General features: G+C 39.4%; 1 protein-coding gene across 1 annotated transcript in view; it reads right to left on the reverse strand.

Moving 5' to 3' along the window:
- LOC124721370 (DNA mismatch repair protein Msh2) overlaps nt 1-23478 on the reverse strand; it is a 229822-nt gene that overhangs the window by 89798 nt on the left and 116546 nt on the right. Inside the window, exons 6-8 of the mRNA XM_047246303.1 lie at nt 23065-23226; nt 17617-17805; nt 14131-14303 (exon numbers count right to left, since the gene is read on the reverse strand). Of these exons, the coding sequence (XP_047102259.1) occupies nt 14131-14303; nt 17617-17805; nt 23065-23226 (524 nt within the window). The remainder of the gene's footprint in view (nt 1-14130; nt 14304-17616; nt 17806-23064; nt 23227-23478) is intronic.

Raw genomic sequence — 23478 nt, forward strand, 5'->3', positions numbered from 1 at the left:
GCCCTCTGCCCAGATGCAGTTGAACGTATGAAGGACAAAGTGCTTGCCCACAAGAGGAAGGTGCTGCAACATCTGAATGTGAACATTGTCTGGCCCTGGGGCAGAGGATCGGGATGGAGTGAGTGCACGATCTAGCTCCCTTGTAGTAAAGGCGGCATTATAACACTCAAGATTCTGAGAAGGGAAGCGTAGTGCCCGAGCCTCCTCCATTTGTTTCCAGTGGAGGAAAGCAGGGTGGTAGTGGGAGGAGCTCAACATTTCCGCAAAATGGTGGCCCAAGGTGTTGGAGATAGCAATAGAGTCCACGATAACATCATCTGCTACTGTCAGGTCAGAAATTGGGCAATGGATCTTGGTCTCAGAGAGCCGTAGGAGGTTGGCCCACACGATGGAAGAGAGGGTGGAACTGTTAAAAGAACTACTGAATGAATTCCAGCTGGCTTTTTTGTTGTTCCGAAGAATGTGATGACAGTGTGCACGCATCTGTTTATAATTAATGCAGTTTACCATTGTAGGATGATTGTTAAAAATGCAGAGAGCACGTCTCTGTGCGCAAATTGCATCGCTGCACACCTCAGTCCAACATGGGACCAGGAAACGGCATGGTAAAGAGGAAGTACGAGGAATGGAACGTTCTGTAGCGGTAAGGTAATGTTTGTAAGATACTGCACCTGGTCATTACAACTGGGAAAATCGTGTTTGTGAAAGATCGTCAGGGAAGAGTAAAGCCTTCAGTAGGGCTTAGTAAGCTGCCATTTGGGTGTACACCTAGGTGGGGTACGATTCAGCAAACGGATAGCACATTGGAAATGGTCACTCGAGTAGGTGTCAGAAAGAACAAACCACTCAAGACAGTGGACAAGATGGGCAGAGCAGAATGATAGGTCCACATGGGAATAGGTGTGTGAGCAGTCTGAAAGGAACATGGGTGCTCCTGTGTTAAGGTAGAAAAGGTTAAGTTGATTAAGGTGGTCAGCCAAGAGGGCACCTCTTGGACAGGTTCTGGGAGAACCACAAATGGGATGGTGTGCATTAAAGTCACCAAGCAGCAGAAATTGGTGAGGTATCTGCCCAATAAGCTGGAGGAAGTCAGCTCTGGTGAGGTAGAATGATGGAGGGAAATAAATGGTACACAGGGAAAAGGTCAAGTGAGGAAGGAAAAGGCAAACTGCAACAGCTTGAAGATGGGAAGTCAGGGAGATGGGTTGACTATGAACGTCATCCCATATGAGCAGCATGACTCACTCATGAGACAGAATGCCGACCTCTGGCAGATGGTCAAAACAGACCACGAAAAAGTGCGAAAGCTCAAAGTAGTCATGAGAATGCAATTTTGTTTCCTGAAAGCAGAGTCCAAGTGGACACAGAGACTCTATAAGCAGCCGCAAATCCTCTTTGTTGGATCCAAGGCCACAATCATCCCATTGGAGATGAGTCATGAGGAGGAAAAAATGAAGGGGGTGTCACCTCTACAGGGCACAGAGGCAGGAAGAACCTGCTTCATGAGATCCACAGAAGCACTGGCTTTCTTCTGCTGTCTGCCTGCTCAGTCCAACGGAGAAAAACGGTTGGGGTGCACACCAGCGACATGGAGGCTGGTCGGGCAAAGGTATCACATGGTGACATCGTCAAAGAGGATCATCGAGTCGGCGAAGGAGAAGACTGTTTACCTTGCTATACTTCTTTGAGCCTTTCCGGTTAGCAGAGGAAGACTCAAGCATTGGTTGGCTCGAGGGACGTAGGAAGTCTTAATGGGAGTATTCCTTCTGTCTTTTCCGGCCTACCGGTTGTGTAGATGGTGACTTCACCCCATGAAGCAAGAGTTTGATATCTTGTTGCACAGCTGGACAAGGGGACTGCAATGCTACCATGATACTTGGCTCTTTCACAACCTCAGAGGTGAATTTGAGGTCGTATGTCTGCATGGCCATGTCCTTCATGGAGCGAGATTACCAAGAACACTACTATACGTGCCAGACGGTAGAATGCAGGGTTTGTGCCTAGCCAATAACTTGAGAGCGACCAGGTAAGGAACCTTTTCCTTCACCTGGATCTCCTGGACATCCCACTCATCGAGATACATGGGACAATCTCGAGAGGAGGCAGCATGCAGTTGATACTACAGGTAGGAGGAAGCAGACAAATGCCCTTGTGCGCATCCCTACCACAGGTTACACATTTGGCCAGGTGCCGACAAGACATTCTAGTGCGGTTGAAACAATGACACTGCTAGCAGCACATTGGGTTGGGAATGTACGGTCAGACTGTGAGACCCTCATAGCCTGCTTTGATGTGGGATGAAAGCACCACTCTATCAAAGGCGAGAAAGAGTGCGTGAAGGCACTAACGAGGCATATACCTTTTTCATCACCCAATGGATGGCAATGACACCATGATTAGAGAGGTATGCTTGGATTTTGGCCTTGGTCAGACAGTCATGAAGCCTAATGTAAATAACATTACTGGAAGAATTAAGAGTTCTATGGGCTCCAACACAAGCAAGATAGCCGCGGAGAAGCAAAGCAGCAAACAGTTCTTGTCCTTGAAAATCTGAAGTAGTCTGAAAAAGCAAAGTGCCATTATGTAAAAGAGAGCAGGATTTCACAGGGCCGGCAATTGGATCAACAACTTTCTGAATAATAAACAGATTTACTGTTGCAAAGGACTGACTGTCTTCAGTTTGTCAAACTATGAGGAACAGTGGTGCATTCTTTGAATCATGAGCCTCATTCTGTTTATGTTCTGTAGACGTTGATTGTGAAGATGATTGGCTCATTGTGAGAAAATCCCCCCCATGATTCTCAGTATCATTGATGGCATGCTCCTTCCAACTGGGGGGCCACTTCACAAAGGTGCACACCCAGCTTAGGTGTTTGTTCACACCTCAGGTCACGCGTCCACAAGTCCCAAACACTTGACAGAGGGACCAATTGGCAATTTGGGAAGGTAGCAGCTCAGTAAATCACCCCACCCTGGGCCTGGCATGCACCAGGGGGTATATGCAAACCTTACCTGTAGACCCAGGGCTGGGAATTACGCATTACCCAGTCATCTGTTATGCATTGGCCAACCTCGTACAGGGAGGAAGAAGGAAAAAAGAGGAGCCCCAAACACCAAAGTGGAGGGAGGATAGAAGAAGGTGAGCGAAGAAAGAAGAAAGGAATGAAAAACAGCGGTGAGACTGTTCTTATATCAGCTTCAGACAGTGCAGAACATTCCCAAAAACACCCCAGCCATGTTCCCCAAAGGAGGGCAAAAAGGAATAGCAAGAGGATAGGCACGCAGCACGGAAGGGCAAAGATGCTGTGAAGGTAGATTTCTCCCCCATGTGATCGAAAATCTTAAGTACTAACATCAACATGTTTTGGAATGAACTGCTAATAGATGGAGAAAGCAAGGCAGATGGTATGTGTGTATCATTAAGATAACTGTTGGTTTTTTATTTCAATAAAGCAAAACACATTTGTGACCAAAAAAAAAAAAAATATCTACATTGTCTTGGAGTTGCAAGACAGATTTAAAACAGAATGAGATTTTCACTCTGCAGCGGAGTGTGCGCTGATATGAAACTTCCTGGCAGGTTAAAACTGTGTGCCCGACCGAGACTCGAACTAGGAACCTTTGCCTTTCGCGGGCAAGTGCTCTACCAACTGAGCTACCGAAGCACGACTCGCGCACGGTACTCACAGCTTTACTTCTGCCAGTATCTCATCTCCTTGGAAGGTAGGAGACGAGATACTGGCAGAAGTAAAGCTCTCCTTGGAAGGTAGGAGACGAGATACTGGCAGAAGTAAAGCTGTGAGTACCGGGCGTGAGTCATGCTTCGGTAGCTCAGTTAGTAGAGCACTTGCCCGTGAAAGGTAAAGGTTCCGAGTTCGAGTCTCGGTCGGGCACACAGTTTTAATCTTCCAGGAAGTTTCAGATTTAAAACACCTCCATTGATTTCAGGAGGGGGGGGGGGGGGGGGGGGGGGAAGGCTGGCCTCTTGGGAAGAAGTGTATAAGGCAGGGAAGAGTTGTGTAAACCAATACTATAGGTGACCACCAATGAAACGTTGGTTCTACTATTTTCTTATTTTCGGTTATTAGTCGCTATGTTATGTCTTATTTTACAGGTACTGTGTGGTTTTTATTTTGAGAAATATATGATTACATAGCATAGAAACCACCTGTGACTGCCACAATGTTGTTCTTATAGTCCATACTTTCTAATATGAAAATTATTTTTGAAGTGCCAAAATGTGTTAGAATAAATAAAATGTCTACAAAATGCTGCACTGTACAATGTACTTGCAGTGAGACAGTCACAATTCATGAAACCCATCGCCCGTGGCCTCTGGTCTGCCGAGGAGCACTGCAGTCCTTGGCCCTTGAATAACTATGAAAATCTGCCGCATTATGCCACACACAAAAGATCCGGACTGCAGGCAGATTGGTGAGACTAGATCCGATGGGCAGGGCTTGCACAATTGTGGGAAATGACGGGCTTCAGATCAGCAGGCCCGACCTGTTAGAGATACCCACTGAAAAGGTCTGCAGTTCTGGCCTGTCATGGAAGTCCACTTGTGTGGCCAGCTATTTACATATGAAAAATGTTCAAATGTGTGTGAAATCTTATGGGACTTCAACTGCTAAGGTCATCATTCCCTAAGCTTACACACTACTTAACCTAAATTATCCTAAGGACAACACACACACACACACACACACACACACACACACACACACACACACACAGTCCCTGAGACTCAACTCGTGCATACATGACCGCCATCTCTGAGAATCAAATCCAAACAAACCACTACTCCTGTCACCTCCCTGCCTCTCATTGGCAGCTGCTACACTAGTTGCAAGAAGTGGTGGCAGCACTGACTGCAAGCTGATGAGAGTGCTAGGAAGTGGAGAAGCAGTAAGACTGCGGGAATAGAGAAGTGACGCATGTACTCAGCTACGCCCAGCCAGTGACCGCAAAACTATTTCACCTACTGAGACAAAAATGAGATTTTTCTAGTGTTTTTCTTTTCTTTCAAATTTCCCCAATTTCCCTGACATATTTGAAATTCCCTGATTTCACTGATTTCCAGAACTTGTGGCAACCCTGGTTTATCTTGAGGATGACATAGAAAATAAACCAAATATTTGTTCATAATCTGAGCAATTATTTCAACAGTGCCTTTCCCTCAATAACGCATACAGAAAAAACAATGAGGAGCGACGAATACAAAAGGATGTATCACCATGGGCATAATTACCTTCTGTGCAATCTATAAAAAATTTAACTTTACACAGGAAAAAAAGACAAACAGTGACCTAAATTTCCAACGATACTTTAAAAAGTATAAAAAATCTCCAGAAGGTAACAACTAATGTGAAACAGATCTCCAACCACTAACTTATCATAAACTCAGGTAACATGAGTAAAGTACTTTTGGAAGTTGTCGATGGTAGTGCAGGAACCAAAGCCAACTGCATATCACATGAATACCTCCAGCTAAATGAAACAAAGATCTCTAATGCAAAACAGGTTAGTCAACATTTTAACTTTAATTTTTCAGAGATTGCCAATAATCTAGAGCTAGTGACAGGAATCACTACGCAGGCAGTATCACACAAACCTATATTCCCACATCAGACAGGTCAATTTTTCTGAGCCCAGTAATCGAACAAAAGGCATTAAAAATTATGAGCCACAAAAATCACCATTTTCACGAGGAGTTGATGATATCCCATATTACCTATTAAATAACATATCTGTTGAAATTTTCATACCTCTATGTAATTTTGATCAATAGCAGAGGATGTTTCCCAGAAGCATTGAAGACCTCGAAGGTAATTTCAATCTTTGAAAAGGAAGACTGATGATGTAAACAATTATCATCCTGTTTCCATACTCTAAACTATATCTAAGATATACTTAAGAAAGCCATATACAGGGTGCTTCATTTATCTTGACCACCCTAAACAACTGTTTGTCCCCTAAATAACTGTTTGTCCAGATGCAAATTACAAAATGTTTCAAACAAATGTTCTTTAGCCATCATGGGGACATCAGTGAGCATGATTGCCTTCATTGTAGCTTTGTTTTTTTACAAAGATATGAACAGCAGTATGACTTTTTTAAATGGCATCCTGTATTTTTATTCGGTAATTCATTCCCTCTCGTAAAGACCTATTCAGAAATGTAGCACAGTGTACCATTCACTGAAACACAATGTTATTAATTACATAACACAACACTGACTTTGAGCTCGGGATCACAAACTCTTCCACTTGCTGGAGTTGCCAGAAAACAAATGAAACCAAAGTAAAAACATAACACAAAACTGACTGACTCTCCTGTACCATTTTCCAGGAGTAGAACATTCAAAGGTGCTCAAAGTGGTGACCCTGGACACCGATACACTGGTGCACTCGTTGAATGAAAGAATTATTTACTGCTTCCAGTGTTGCCTGCTCAAGAGAATTACAAGCAAGCACGATACGTTCTTGCATGTCTTCTGGAGTTGTTGGGATATCACGATAGACAACATCTTTAACACATCCCCAAAGAAAAAAGTCTAGAGGATTTAAATCAGGAGACCTAGCAGGCCAAGTAACTGTTTCTCCTTGACCAATTCATCTGGCAGGATACCTTTGGTTCAGAGCACGATGTGCACACAAGGCATTATGTGCTGCACATCCATCATGTGGATACCAACAAGCATTCGGGTTCTTAGTGGCACTTCATCCAGAAGAGGAGGAAGAATTTATCTGAGGAAGTTGGCATACACTATACCTTTAGACTGCCATTGATGGAATAAGGGCCAATAATTGTAGTACCAAGCAACCCACACCAGACGTTAACTCTCCATTGAGGCTGATGTTCCACCTGTCTAAGCCATTGTGGGTTGTCGCTGGACCAATAATGCCCGTTCCTTGTATTTACCTGTCCTTTATTTGAGAAGGAACATTCATCGGTAAACAGAACATTGGAGAAGAAGTTCGGGTTGGCGAGGATTTGCTGCTGTGCCCACTGACAGAACTGCACAGGATTCTGGAAATCATTCCAATGCAATTCTTGGTGTAGGTGTACATGGTAAGGATAGAATTGGTGATGTGTAAGAATACAATGTACACTGGTTTTAGGAATGCAAATCTCATGTTCAAGCTGTTGTGCGCTCACATGTGGATTCATAGCAACGGAAGTGAGAACAGTAACTTCAGCTGCTTCGTCTGTGCGAGTTCTACGGCGACTGCATTGTCATGGGTTGAAACTTCTCGTTTCCTGAAGAATCGCAACAAGACGGCAAAACATCCGTTGTGAAAGTGGGTTCTTGTCAGGATATCGCTCTCTACACAGTTCCGCTGCCTGTGTAGCATTTCGCCTACCTTCAGCAACAATAAAAGAAACGTTAAGTCGATGCAGTTTGTAAGGAGGACAGCCTTTACTGTATCCCTACTCTACACAACAGTATTTAAAAGGAGCAAACTACTGTACTAAATGTACCCGTATGTAAGAAAACAGCATTGCAATTACTGTTCTGCTAACTTACATTCCCCATAGATGAATAGTATTTCTGCCTTCTCTTCACTGGTGTACATTCTACTCACACAACTCTTCAACTGACAATGGTTGATGGAATGACTGGTGTGCATTCTACTTATGTTTACATTTGTCCTCTGTCAATATCAGCATGTGGATTTGTTCCATTACCCCAAGTACCTGCACTAAGCACTAGGAGCGTCAACATCAATGTTGTGTAATGTAATTAATAACACTGTGTTTCAGTGAATGGTACACTGTGATACATTTTTGAATAGGTCTTTAGGAGAGGAAATGAATTACCAAATAAAAAATACAGGGTGCCATTTAAAAGAGTCATCTCACTGTTCATATCTTTGTAAAAGATGGCAGTCATGCTGATTGATGTGCCCCTGACGGGTAATGAACATTTGCTTGAAAACTGGAAAACAGTTATTTAGGATGGTCAAGATAAATGGGACACCCTCTACAATAGAACCAAAGCATTTGTAGAAAAAAATGGAATCATTAAGCACACAGCAATTTGAGTTTAGGAAAAACAGGACTGTTAATGAAGCACTCTTCAGTTTCACTGAATAAATCCTTGAAACCTTCAATCAAAAGGAATTTTCTTCTGGACATTTCAATGACCTTAGCAAGGCGTTTGATCTCTCTATCGTTCATTCACTGTAGCTTCAGAAGCTAGAATCACATGGCATCAGAAGTACAGCAAATAATTGCTGTAAATCCTATCTCACCAACCAAAAACAAATGGTAGACATCACAAGCTGTGAATCTACAAAAAATTATTCTGACAAAGCCGTGATAAGCTGTGGAGACCACAAGGCTCAGTACTGGGATCTCTCCTCTTCCTACTCTCTATCAATAACCTTCCTCTAAATCTCCCTAATACTTCTCCTGTGTTGTTTGAAGATGATACAAACTTGCTCTTCTAGTTGGACTCAGTTCTCAAATTGAAGCTCAAAATTAATGACACAACTGAAAGATTCCTCTCATAGCTCCACCATCATAAATTATTGTTAAAACACAAAGAAGACAGCTCATAAGCTCTTCTACCTATCCTAAAACCACCCTGCCTATACAGAACCCTTGCAATTGATGGCAAAGAAATTTAACTAATAACAGAAGCAAACTGTCAGGGATTCAGGATTGACAGGTCCCTCCAGTGTCACAACCACATGACTAAACTACTAAAGCAAGCTTAGTAGTCTCTGCTATGCTTTCAGAATTCTCAGGCAATTGTGTGATGTAAATACACTAAAACTGTTTATCAGGGGCTTGTGCACACAATAATAGTATAATAGTATATGGTATCCCTTTCTGGAGGAAGAGGGGGCGGGTTACTCACATAAAAATTTTCCTTATGCAAAAAAGAATAACAAAAGTAAAGGGAGGGAGGAAGGGGGAGGGGGAGGGGGAGGGAGGGAGAGAGGGGGGGGGGATGGGGGGAGAGAGAGAGAGAGAGAGAGAGAGAGAGAGAGAGAGAGAGAGAGAGAGAGAGAGAGAGAGAATCAATACGATCTGCCACCAAAAACCATTTTCAAAAAGCTTAATATACTGTCAGTTCCCTTTATTTATATTTCTTATATTTTAGAGACAGTTTCTTTTGCAGAAAAGAAAGAGAAGGACAACTTGATCTCTTCACAACAACTGGAGAAATCCACTGCCATGACACAAGAACATCCATCTGGTGAAACAAAGATTAGCCCTCGAGTGGGTGCACCTACGTATAAAGTATGCCATCCACAAATAACGCCGTCTTGAACCATTTCACTGTTGCTTTACAATTGTGAGCCCATACATATTCCTTCATTATTGCTTCAGATAACACAGCGATAAGCTGTTCTGTCATACATCCACGTGAACAGCAGTAATATACAATAAACAGTGAGCTAGCTAGGCAAGGAAAAAATTTATGATCCATGCAAGAAAATGACCCAACTTCCAAGCTAGCAGCACAATCTCACAATGAGGCAGTTGTGTACGAAATAATTAGGAATCAAATAAGCGATTGGCTGGGATCTGATGCAACCATGCTATTTAATGCTTTGAGTGGATCATCACTGTGGGGCAACAATTGTAGACAGCAACAGAGTGATATAATGAAACTTTATTTTATTATTGTTAATTAAACTACGGGTAAAATAAGATTTTGCTCATACATGTTTACCTTGGTGACATAAAGACAATCCATGTATACAAAGTGTGTCTGCTAATGTTATAAAGAATGGTGTGTCTGCTTGAGGGTTAAACAGAAGTTTCAATGGGGTGAGGAATATAGGCCGCCTACTTTTCAACTAATTACCACTACCAATTAGAAATGGAAGCAATACCCTCAAGAAGTAAGTAAAGGATTTACTAATACAATACAGTTTTTATTCTGACGAGTACTTTTAGGCAAACTTGCCTTAACAACTTGACCTTATCCTCTCCCTCCCCTCATATCTTTGTGGTTATGTAGTGTAAGATTCTGTATTTCAAATAAATACATGAAAATTAACAAAGAGGTATGTAATTGCAGTAATTAAATGAAACAAATTAAATACCAGTTTACCTGATCATGAAGAAGAGGTTTTTTCCCAAAATTGTCAGTTGAGAAATACAGGGTCATCTTACATTTGCAGATCAAACTACTACTGTTGAGGTCAACAGTTTTACATTGTTTAATAGACTGATATAGTATCACATTACATGTACAGGTGAAGCTTTGGCTACTGAGGTCAAGTGCAGATTTATTTTGAAGAATTTTCCTTATACCCCTAAGTGTGCAATACAGTATCAACCTTGCTTAACAATCGTGGAATTTGACTTGTGTAGAGCTAATGTAAGGAATACACAAGAAACTATGAACCAGCCCCCACAACAGTTTATTCCTCTGCTTAAAATTTCACAGTTTTGTGAAACACAAGAGGACATTGCATTAATTTATATTATCTGATAATTCCTGTATTTGAACAAGTTGGCAATAAAAGTTCTCATACATGTATGGATACTGTACAGCTTTACTTACACTTATGGTATTTTTAAAGTAAAGGTAATATTGAAATGCAAAAATGTTGTTCTTCAAAAAAATTTCTTGATTCTTAACTTGAGTCAATATTTTATTTGTTTATGAGATACTGTAATGATTTACCAAGTGGACTGCAAATGAGCAATTCGGTCACTGTTCACACAGAGTACTGGGTGAAAACGTTATCACCTTTTAATCAGCTTTAGAATAAGGTGCTGACTTTCAGATGAATCAAGAAAAAAATTAATCCAGAATAAAATGTCTAACTAACAAAATAAATCATATTAAAATGACTGAAATCATTGTTGCAACAATAAATTACAGCAGCAAGACCAGTCATAGAGACAGCATCGGCAGATGACTCTACATTGTGAGAAGAGCAAAAGTTTGAGAATAGGACTGAATCATTATTACAATCTTTTATTTATGTATTAGTTGCTGTTGTTACTTATGACCTGCACCCTAGAAGATACTGCAGTCTGTGTTTCACAGTTGCTCAAGCACAGCACTACGGAAGGAAACAGATACCAGCCTGGTTGAGAGCAAGAATGAGTGTAGGCTGGGGAGTGGTGAGCGGACAGCAAATTTCGCTGAACTGGAAACCAAGGGAATCTATACCGCATGTTTTGACGTTTCATGACCATATACCATGTTTAAACTGCAGTTTGGGTGAAACAATGTGAACTGACTTTAGAATCACACACATACACAATAGTAGTACACATTTCTGCAGGAGACAGTAGAAGTCTAGATATGGAGCAGTGGCATACTTAATGTGCTGCTTCCAACAGCAATGTTGTTGATGCTCACTGTGAGGCATGACGTGAACGAAAGGGAGTGTGTCTATGCAGCCAATGATAAAATGGTGGGCAGACAATATGTTTGGAAATAAGAAATCTCTGAACATTCTCATGTCAGTATATAAGCAAAATCCGATACGTATTAGCCAAAAACAACCACACTCTCAGGTCGCACCATAACCACAACCACAGAACTTGCAACATATTCCAAAGGAACAGGCAAATATTTGTGACAATGAAGATAGAAATTTCACGACTGTGCTATTACAATGATGGCGATGATTAAAAATAGTGATACCGCAAGATGACAGGCTTAGTAAGCAAAAAGACAGCAATCTAATTGCAGTTTTAGATTTAGAAAGTAATAACGACAAACATTACAACACCATCGCCAATTTTTTCTGTAATTCCTTTCGCTCAGAATGTTTTCCAAAATATGGCACAGAAACTGACAACAATTTATTTGGCATAGTATGTAGCTTCCAAATATAATTTTTTGGCATATGCACAAGAACTGTGTCTCACTACAGTTTGAAAACAATTTAATTATTCCCTCCCAGACATTCACTCAAATACTTTTTCTTAAAATTATGTGTTTTAATAATGAGGACTTCAAGCAACAGCTGTAGTTATTACTTGTTAATGAAGAACAAAAATTTAAATGCCATCTCTGAAAGATTTTACTGTATCAAAAAGAAAAATCAACCAAGAAAATTTACATTACAAGGAGATAGTACTTACTTTCAGAAAGTGCAAGTCCAACTACTGTCTCTTTAAATACAACAAATATTTCTATTTTTGTAACATACACTACTCGCCATACCATGAATAGCATGCAACAAATCTTAAACTGGCACAAAGTGTGCTACATGCTTGGATACACAAATTATTAACATTTCAACGACTAAACAAAGTATGTAAGAGTAATGCCATTTACATCTCATATACAAGGAAAGGTCACATTTTAATGTCGGTTGGTTGTGAGAAAACTGTGTTACGCCCCATTTCACAAAAATAAACGTCTACTCGCTAGTGTCGGATTTCGACAGCAGCAGGAATGTGGACTATCGAGAATGCGGTTTATGGTTCTAGAAATATTGCTACTAACATTGGCTGGGATCCCAAAAAGACACGTGAATACGCAATTATCAAGGAGGGCCACATTCGAGACCTTGTGAAATCTCGACAGCCTCACTCTGATTGTACAGAAGCGTACACATGGTCATTTTTCCACTGTGCCATTCATAAATGGAGCAGAAAGTGAATAATTAGCAGTGGTATGATGTAACCTCTATTGTGCACCATACGGTGGCTAGTGGAGTATCTACACAGATGCCAATGTAATGCCTGAGAGGGAGGTCCAACAGTGTCCACAGCACGACAGGCTGACAGCAAGGTGACCGTTGTCATGTCATCCCTCAATACGGCAGCAGAGACGGGTGCACCTGATGACAAAACTGGAAACAAGAGTGGCACGTGTTTTCCTGATGAACCACAGTTTCACGTACAGCAATATGATGGACTTATCCACGTATGGCGATTCTGAGGAGAACAAATGTTGCCAGACTGCATTTGTCAGCACTATACATGCTTAGTACTCAGTGTGATTGTACGGGACGCCATCGGGCACACCATATGATGGCCTTCACTTCATATAGCTGGTAATTTGGACAGCACTTATTAGATTTCTGACCCATTAAGGACAGTGCCAATGACACCTACCATGATACAGAAGGTGTGACTATTGCCCCAGCCAGCACATTTTGCATATCTCTCACCCAACGAAAACATCTGGGCACAGGACACCGAGGGACTGCCACACTGATGGTCATCTGTTACTACAATTTATTAATTCTGGCATAAAATTTAAGCAGTACAGAACAATGTAGTCAGATATGCGATCTGAGTTCAGTTCGACTTGATACCCAGTCGAATTAGAGCGACTATTACTGCCAGAGGTTGCAGCCCTATCTACCATATCACACTTTGTATACCCTCAAATCAAAAACCATCAACAAATTAAATCATTTATTCTGTATATACACAATATGTAGAACTTCCAAAATTGCTGTCCTCCTTGCTATAGCAATTTTAATTGCCAACAGTGTATGTTCCTTCCTCAAAGTGGAATTTAACAATTCTCATTCTTTAACAGTGCAGATATTACTGCAAGTTTTATAAAACTCTACAATTTTAGCATAAAGTCACCTGTTAGTTTTCACACAAAACCTTGAGACATGAACTGCACTAAAAAGATTGTAAGTGTGACAAGAATGGTTAATATAAATTTATATCAAAGATACCAAGACCTTAATATTGTACCACATTAGAATTTTAACTTCAATTCTCGTCTTATCCTGGAAACACCTTTACTGAATGAAATGTCCAAGAACCCTTACACACTCATCTCAAAGTTCAAAACTGTCAATGACACTCCTATTTTTTTAAAAATTTCCTTGGTATCTCACTCTGCTAGCAAACCTGTGACAGACACAAAGACAGTCTTTCTTTTATTTAGTTTCTGTGGTTATCTTTCCTCACTGAAATGACTGCATTAAATCAATTAAACGTATTTTCTTAACAAATAAATAAAAGTTGGAAACAAAAAAAAGTTTTCTGGAGGGAAATCGTCATTATTTCAGTTGTGAGTGAAAAATTAATCAAAACGCTGGAGCTCAGATTGCCTTTTAAGTGAATAACATTCTTCATTAGTGTTCAAGATTAGCATATTTTAAGTGAAATAGACAACTACATGACAGGGGAAGGGAAAAAAAGGAAGAAGAAGAAATTCAACCAAACCTTTGACCCTGGGGTGTGCGGCAGCGGTTTAGTAATGAGAACAGACACATTCCATTAGAGTCTGGTGTAGCTAGGACGCTTAATGCCTGCACAGCTGCTGCATCAAGTTTCATGTAACGTTTCAGATCAAGAGTATCCAGTAAAAACTGTCCGGCACCAGGTGTTGTCATCAGCTGAGGGACGGGAAAAATTACGTTACCATGTGGTAATAATGTTAATTATAGTATGGAATGAACATACAGAACAAAATGACTTCATCCGAAGTCTACCAACATCTGTTTAGGCTTGAAAGGAAAGTAGTTATTATTACATTTCACTTACACTACATACATCAGCAACATGAAATTAGCACCAACATTTTAAACTATCAACACTTTGATCAAAATTTTGCTTTGCTAACAATAATTCTAAAAATAACATGAAATCTATAAGGTAGTAAACTAAGAATGCAATACAGGTTAGAGTTTTCCCTTTCTGCTTATACCAAAATCCCTACAAAAAACTCAGTTGGATAAGGATTAATTCTTTAGTGATCAGTGGGAACTATTGTTCCCACTTTCTTGTTTTCACTTTAAGTTCAGTGGTAATCAGTGTTCCCATTTCCAGCTACAATCTCTGTTAACTGTGTGTACTTTGTCAACTGGCATGTAGAAGCTGTTTTATGTCTACATCTTTAGTCAATCTATGCAGAAGTGCTGCTTCTGCGTGAAATGGAGCCATTATTTTGACCGCGAAAGCTTTCTTTGTATTCTGTGCTTTTCTTTTGTGTGTGAAGTGACTTGTATTATACTCTCCTACTTTTGTATTTACCAAGGAGATAGTATATGCCTGTATTTGGCAGCTTTAACTGAAAATCACAGAAATATTGCAAGATAAGCTACTGGGAACTATTTATCCCACTGAACTGCGTGTGGTGCGCAAGTTGTGTGGTTGTGAAATTGGCATAATGTTTACTGTATGTTTTTCATTGTTTAGAATGCCTCCTGCACTAACATCAAAAGAGTTTCTAAGAATTCTGCACTCATTACCAGAGGATGTACAAGATTCAAATTTCAATGCGGACTCCGATTCTGATGAAGACAACCATTCACCCGGTGCTGACTCCGATCCTGATGAAGAAATCCATTCACTGAATACTTTACAGATTTTGAACGAAATTAGTGATAACATTATTGTACCAAGTGATGATGATAATGATGATTTCGATTTGACAACAGAAGCACGTGAAATTGGAAAAATGTCTCCTTGTGATGCCACTGTATCTAACTCAACTCCAGTAAGTGCTGGTTCAACATTTTTGCCCAATGCTAATACGTGCTGTGAGGATGTTTCCTATTTTGAAAATCTTCCACTGAAATTAGAATAAAGCCCAGAAATTCAGGCTAATTTCTCAAAGTCTGATAATGAAATAATATATTTCTAGTCTTCATTTACAGAAGACCTGCTGTTACACATTTGCAATCAAACTTATATGCGAAACAGGAAAGATGTCTGAAGAAGCATGGAAGAAAACAAGTGAACTGATTTCCAACTGGCAGAACATAAAACATTCCTGAGTTAAAATCTTTTATGGGAATGCTTATTTCGATGTGTATACATCAACTTCCACACCTCGGAAAAGTATTGGAGTAGTGATCCTATTCTTGGTGTGCCTGCTATCTCATCAATGAGGACAAAACATCAGTGCAAAAAAATTGTTGAGGATCTGCACTGCAATGACAACAGCATATGTGTAAAAAAAGGGACAAGCTGCACAAAATCTGGCGTGTCATTAGTGCTGTAACAAAGAAGCTGTGTGAAGTATAAAAACCACCTCCTGTTTTGGCAGTTGATGAATGTATGGTGGCATTCAAAGGATGTTTGACACAAACAATATAATATGTCAATGTAACCAGTCAAGCATGGTGCTTAGTTGATGCAAGGACAGGGTCCATTAGAAACTTTGACATCAATACTGGAAAAAAGACAAAGATGATAGGTCTGAATTTTCATTGGGTGAAGATGATGTGCTTACCCTAACAAATTCAATGGTTTAAAGTAAAAGGCTGGAGGCATCTGATAATTGCAGAGGAGAATTTGCATTTGCTATCAGGTTAAGTGTTGCAGCAGTCAAGTGGCAGGATAGTACATCTGTGTGTATACAATCAAATTATCACAATCCCAAAAACAACTGTTTCGAGAGCAATTAAAGATGGTAGCAGAAGTGAAGTATTCTGCCCTTTGGCTGTAGCAGAGTACAATAAAATAACAGGAGTAGTTGATAGATTTGATCAGCTGCAAGAACGGTATGCTGTAGTCTTCATTCATTGCAGTGGCAGCACAAACTTTTTCTTTCTAGTAGTTTTGCCAGTTGTCAATTCCTAAATTTTATAGAAGGTTCAAAAGACAGAAACAGACCAACTAACTTTTCAGTTACACTGGCAAGGCAGCTAGCTCATCTGTGGCTTCTGTCATAAGCGAAGAGGAAGGCCTGTGCATCCAAACACTGAAAAGAGGTGTGTCTGGAGTTCCAGATGAAGTTCATCTGCAGAAAGTTTGGTCTCATTTACCCACAAAATGTGTAACAAACAAAAGACAGCACAAACGCAGTGCAAAGAAAAGAGAATGAAAGTAACGTGGAACAGCGGTTGTGTGCCTTTGTGTATAGCACCCTACTTTTGTAAGTTCCATGGCACATCACCTTAAAGAACTCAAAGGACAACAGAATGTAATACATGAAAATGTGTCTAGTATTATTTAAGATGTTTTTTGTACTTATAAACAAACTTTTTTTTCCCTCCAGGGGTAGTCATTCCAGAGGTCAGTGGGAACAATAATCCCCAGCCCCCCTTTCTTTTTAATAATAATAATAATAATTATTATTATTATTATAATTATACACTAATATCTGACTTTCAAGACTTCAGCTATGATTTTGAGTGTGGTTTCTTAGCCCTATAAAGTGCTGATATAAAGTCCACAACTTCGGTTAATAATTTCGTCACGAAAGAGGTAAGCAGAAATTTAGCCACTATTTTTTTGGAGGAGCTGTTACAGTATTTGCTGGAAATGATTCTACATCTACATCTAAATCTAAATCGTACTCGGCAAGCGATCTATGGTGTGTAGTAGAGGATACTTTCGGCACCACTAACTAATCCCCCCTTCCCTGTTCCATTCACAAATGACATGTGGGACAAATGATTGTCAGAAAGTCTCAGTATTAGCTCTAATTTCTTGAATTTTCATCGTGGTCATTTCGTGGGATGTATGTGGAAGGAAGTAATATGTTTCCTGTCACTTTCACTTTATAACAGCAGTACTGAACATTTCATCTCCTGAAAGTAAGTAGTGGAGAGTAGCTGTCTCATGATTTATTAGTATTCTTGACTGAATTTTCCTGTGATGCAATTAATTATGGGTTTTCACTTTTATATCGTTATTAGAAGACTAACTCTTAAAAGTAAATTTATTCTCTCAAATGTTGAACAACTGGTTTAGTCTTACCTCAAGATATTTGACAAGTGCACCTAGACACGTTATAGCAACCGACAGTTCCATTTCTCGCAGCTGAATAGCATCTTTGATGTGGGTTCCCTCGAAATTAAGCAGTGAGTTCAGCTCATGGACCAGGCCATCTGATGTGAATTCTGTTTTTTTACGATTTGTAACCAATATACCCATTCTTTCAAATATCTAGAAATTGAGAAAACTGAATTAAACATATTTGACAAAACAAAAACTTTTTTTTTTTTTTTGCAGAAAGCAACAATCCATAGCTCTCCTAAAACTTAACTCTCATGTACCTAAACTGATAGATAAACTGACCCACTACATAACAAGAAGCCAACACAGGGGAAAAAAAAAAAACAGTTAAAAACCATGGAAAAATAGTGACATGGTAAAATTACAACAGAATTGCAACGGACAGAATGTGGAAGTCTCAGAATAGGACCAACATGTCGGAGTTCTATCAAATGAGACTTAAGATTAAAATGAAGGATTACTTTGCAAGCGTGATTCTGCATGTGTTCCAAGCACTAATCCCAATGGAATGGCTATATTCGAGAACACATGAATTCCTTATTTTTTTAATCTGAATTATTAAAAAAATCAAAAGTTTATCATCAGATTACATGGCTCATACTATCGTAAGGGCCATGAAAGAGAGAACTTATCAGTTCTAATACTGTATACTGACTAACAAAATTAAAGTTATTACAATAATTGAAATTCCTGGCTGGAACAGTACACAAAATAAAGGAAAGGAAACCACTCATCTTTAGCACATTGCAGGCAGGTCACAGAGACTGCTGCAATCCCTTAGAAGTCTTACACTTTTGCACCTTCTTTGCATGGCTCTTGGCCAAAAGATAATGAAGAAAAGCAAAACCTTTTAACTGATGTTTGTTATCATCCTATATCTCAACATCTGTTTAAAGTTTTTTGAAAGGTACCACATATTTACTGAATCATTACATTTTGAAAATTAGAAGATTCAAAGTTAGAAAAAAGTTTGTAATTGCAATAAATCAGAATTTACTATAAAATAAATGTACAAAACGATTTCATTGAATTTATACAACTCTTTTTCATTGAACAAAATTTGTTTTTGTGTGATATTGCTTGAAACAGACAGGTAGACACAATCCTACATTACATTCTTCACACCACCATCTGGTCTCCCTTCTCACTCATTTGCCAGTACTGTGTGTGTCCTTTTCAGAGCAAACAATGCAGTATCTTGATGCATACTTCTTGCTTGTTGTCGATGGGACGTGAGTGGGAAAATTCCTTGCTGTTAACCTGTTTGCTGCTGAACCCTGCTTTTCATCTTCGTTGAAAGCTTCACCTGATTTCTTGATTATTTGTTTTCCCACATTCACCATACATGTAAACAAGCTGGTTCGTTTGTGAGAGACAGGCCGAAGTTTCTTGTACAGGATGTAAGAATTGACCACACACATCAAATACCTTTTTCCACCATTTCATTGTTCGTCATTGAAAATAATAATAGGTCACTAGCTGATCTCCATGATCAACACCAGTTTGATTTTTTCTATAATCAAGTATGAGATTGGCTTCAGTTTTTCTACCATTCCAGCCTCGAATTTTGTCTTTGTAACACTACTTGTCATTCTATGTTTGGTGGAAAGGGCAAACACATCCCTAGTATCTTTCCAGTAAAGTGCTAGCACTGAATTTTTTCTCTTGAATACTATTCCACCTCTTCTTGGCTTATTCTGTTTGAATTCCTGTGGTGGGCCTCTTCTGTTTCTCATTACTGTGCCAATAGCAGATGTGCCCTCATCAAAATAATTTTACAGAAATATAAAACCGGTCCATGTACAGTGTATGATCCTTACATAGATGACTGTTACATAAACGTAGCATCACAGAATCTGCACTGTCTTTTTCACATGCACCAGTGTACCCTTCACAGTTCAAAACATATCCTGCTGCTGAATCACTTAGAATGAAAAATTTTATACCATACCTGCTCAGTTTGTTCTTGATATATATACTTGAAACCTAATTCTCATTCTGAATGGACATAAACCTTCATCAACTGTGAGGTTATTGCCAGGATAAAAACTGTTCTTGCTTTTCAGTACAAAGTTATCAAAAAAAGGTCGGATTTTGTGTATAGGATCATGGTTTGGTTGACCCCTTCATATGTAATTATCATTGTTATTCACGTGAAGCATAAAATAAATTGACCTACATCTGTCTTTTCACGATTTTTGCAGGTAAAGAGGAATCTAGCCTTAGCTCATTACTCTAATAGTCCGTAGCATTTGGTCTGTGTACAAGACAGATGTGAATAATTATAGCAAGGAACTGATAAATCTCACGTAGTGTCACAGAAGACCAACTGGCCCAAAGCGACCTGGAAGTTATCTTATTTTGCCTCCGCAATTTGGAAATTGTTGCTACAGAATAGCTGTTTGTTTCTGTCTTCATGTTTTTGATGACATTTGCGCCAATGAAGATGCTCTAACAGTCAAATTCAGTGCTTTCGGCTTTCAAAGGTGCCTAGACATTACTTACACCTTCAAAGAGCGGTAATTGATGTTGCACATCATCATTTACCTAGTCAACAACGTTGCTTTGGGACTCCTTCTGTTGTTGTATTCTGCCTCTGCCTCGATGAATGGGAGCTTCACAGTCTTCTAATTTATCTGATGGCTCATTTTCATTTTTGGAACACTCATCGTTACATTCAAAATAAATGATATGAGTCAGTGAAACTGCTGAGAATATGATTGTGATCCCTAAACACAGTGACTGGCCATTATAATTACAATCAATTTCAGAAGAACTATTTTCAGTTTTAAACCTATCATCGTCAATTTCAGATTCAGATCCTTCGAGCAGCCTCAGAACTTCCTCTTCAGTCAAACTGCCCCCCATTTCACAACAAACATTTGCGATAAAGAGAACTACAGAAGCACACTGCAAGAAGATATGCGCAGGAATTGTTTTGGCACCGTTTTCAAGTCATATAGCACTTAGAGGAGGCAGGAACACCATCTAGTGGCCGTCTGAAGTACTACAAGAACGAAAAACTCAACTCCAGACGTCACCACACAGATATAATGCGCAGCAACCTGAAATAAAAATAAAGAAAGTGGCGCTCTGAGATTCTCCGAGCGCTGACTGTTGTGGCAATAAATGCGTAGTAGTTTCTAGGGGCAGCGAACAGAATGTGTTAACAGCCTGATGTGTGGCACATGCACACATAACAGAACACAGTATTAACTAGCTTTTGAAAGCTGGCTCTTCTCCTGAAAGGATGTACACATATTCTCCTTTAGACTATTGCCTTCTTCCACCACTCTTACCTTCCTCTGTTCCCCGATCCTCCTCACTGCCTCTCTCTATATCTCTTATATGCTCTACCCCCCCTCAGAACGCCTTTCCTCTTGTCATGCAGCTGCCAAATCATGTTTTCCCCACTCCTGCCTCTCACTGGTCCATATCCCCTCTTTGCCTCGTGTGTCCTCATCTATCACCTCTCCACATCTGTCAGTCCAAGCATCTGCTTTCTAATAATCAGTGTCGTCGCAGCCACAGTAGTGTGCGTTTGGGTTTCTTTGTGTGTGAACATGTCTATTTTCTGCCAGAAGCAGAGTCATGGCTCGAGAAGTTGATAGTACTGTGCCCCGTGTGTCTATGTGCCACACATCAGTCTGCTAAAGGTGTGTGGTTGTCTTCCCTTTATTTTAGGTATTAATATAAAGTTACGATATACATGGTATTAAATTTACAGATACTTTGCATTAAGGTTCAGCAGAAATGGCTGATTAAAGTGATACAGTTATACATACAATTACTTTTCATATACCATTATACATCAGTATTACTGAAGAAATCTTTTACACTACAATCACATCTTTTAAGATACACTTCAGGTCTATTTTAGTATTTTTTATATGGGAGGTGCTCACACTTCTAGGTTTTTCCACAAATTTCATAAACTTCTAATGTAACATGTAACCTGATCTGTCTCTTTTCTCACACTGATGAGGAGAAAAGCGATTCCCTCCAAAAGTTGCAGATTTCTATTTGTGAAAATGCATGCTTTGAATGATCCCTAGTTTTAGCTTTTTCAATCAAGATTTGCAACATTGTTTTTAGTTAAGTCAAAATTCAGGATGCGGAGGGTGCATAGACATGCAACTTTTCTGCACTGATCACTAATTCTTAAACTGAGTGAAAAAAATGCCATATCAAATTTAAATTGCTCATAAGATACAACAAATTGCACATAGTGTAAATATTTGGCAATAAGAGATTTGACATATCAAAACTACACATTTCAATCCCTCTAGAGATATGAGGTGTGTGTCAAACAAATTTTTTCTTCCTATTTATTCAACTTTCATATCAAGTAATTTTTACTTTCTTCAGTTTCTTTCAGCCATCTCTGGTAAATAACACAGAAGAAGTATTTATTCTTAGTACCTCAATTTTCAAGCATACTTTTAGCAAAAGTACATGAGGCAATTCCTGTACAATGCATTAAATGATTAGAATGTTTTTATGTGAAGAGTGGGAGACTGTTGTTACTTACAATGAAATTTCTTGAAACTATTCATGTTAGGGCAAAGTTCTCATTTTCATCAAATCTTTGAATTCTATCATACTCTACGGTAGCCAGTAGTCAACTTCTTCCAAGCATGTACAAGTCTGTGGCATGCATTGTTTGGAGACTGTTCCTTGATTTCAAACTCATCTTCCATAAGATACAACCAATTCCACACAGGGTAAACATTTGGCTACTACACCATCTTCAGGCCCCTGACCGACATGTAAGAAGATTCTTCCTCAGTTGTGATCAAAACGGGGGCCAGCAATACCGACATTATTTCATTTTTGCAATAGCGATCACTTCAACCATCATCTGCCGGCAACAGCCGGGTCCCACAATCATCTCTATAAAGATGAACATACAGAGACATTCAGGGTAACTGTGCAAAACAAAAATTGAGGTGTTCGAACAGGGATCTGCATCACTGTCCTCCAAAATAGAGACATGATTCTTACCACTGTACAATCTCGCTCACCAAGACTTACTCAGATACCTGCATATGTACACATGGTTGTTACAGGCACACACGAGTAAGAAAATCTGAGGTAGAAGTGCTGAAATTAACCAATTTGTAACACAAAAACTGTGAGTCTATATGACTTTTTTTTCTTTCTTTAACAAAAGTTAGTGGAGGGAAGACTAGTTTCAACTTCACAGATGCTCTGCCAAGCAGTCATAATTGAAATTATCATACAGTGGATAAAAGCTGGAAACAATGTGCTACTTTTGGCATTAAAATCTATTTAAATGTACTTTAAATACAGAAATTATAATTCATAGCTACCCACACTGACAACTACTAGTTAATCTTACACCAAAGCCACAAAATAACTATTATTTACAACTGTCATAACATTTACCTGCAGTGCTCCTTTCAACTCTGTATCTGATGGTGGTACAATACACTCCTTGGGACCTAACTGCACTATTAATGTCTCCAAATTAGAAAAGTATTCATCATCTGGAAATTCGGTGACAGACATTCTGCGTTCCCCAACATCTACATATGCAAGACCAATAACCTGCAACAAAAACATACAGCAATGATGGCATAAACATTTTGACAATGATAGTGGGAGTAATTTTTTTTACACTGTCAAACACTGGCATTATAGATGTAGCAGGACACAGATTCGAAAGCTACTTCTGGATTAGTAGCCGAACATATGACAATATCAGTATGTGCAACATACATGTTTTGCTATTGTTACTGGAAACCTACATCAATTTTGTGAGTCAATGATGTACATAATTACAATACCAGAAAAAAAATG

This window comes from Schistocerca piceifrons, chromosome X, assembly GCF_021461385.2.
Source record: "Schistocerca piceifrons isolate TAMUIC-IGC-003096 chromosome X, iqSchPice1.1, whole genome shotgun sequence".
Classification (NCBI taxonomy): Eukaryota; Metazoa; Arthropoda; class Insecta; order Orthoptera; family Acrididae; genus Schistocerca; species Schistocerca piceifrons.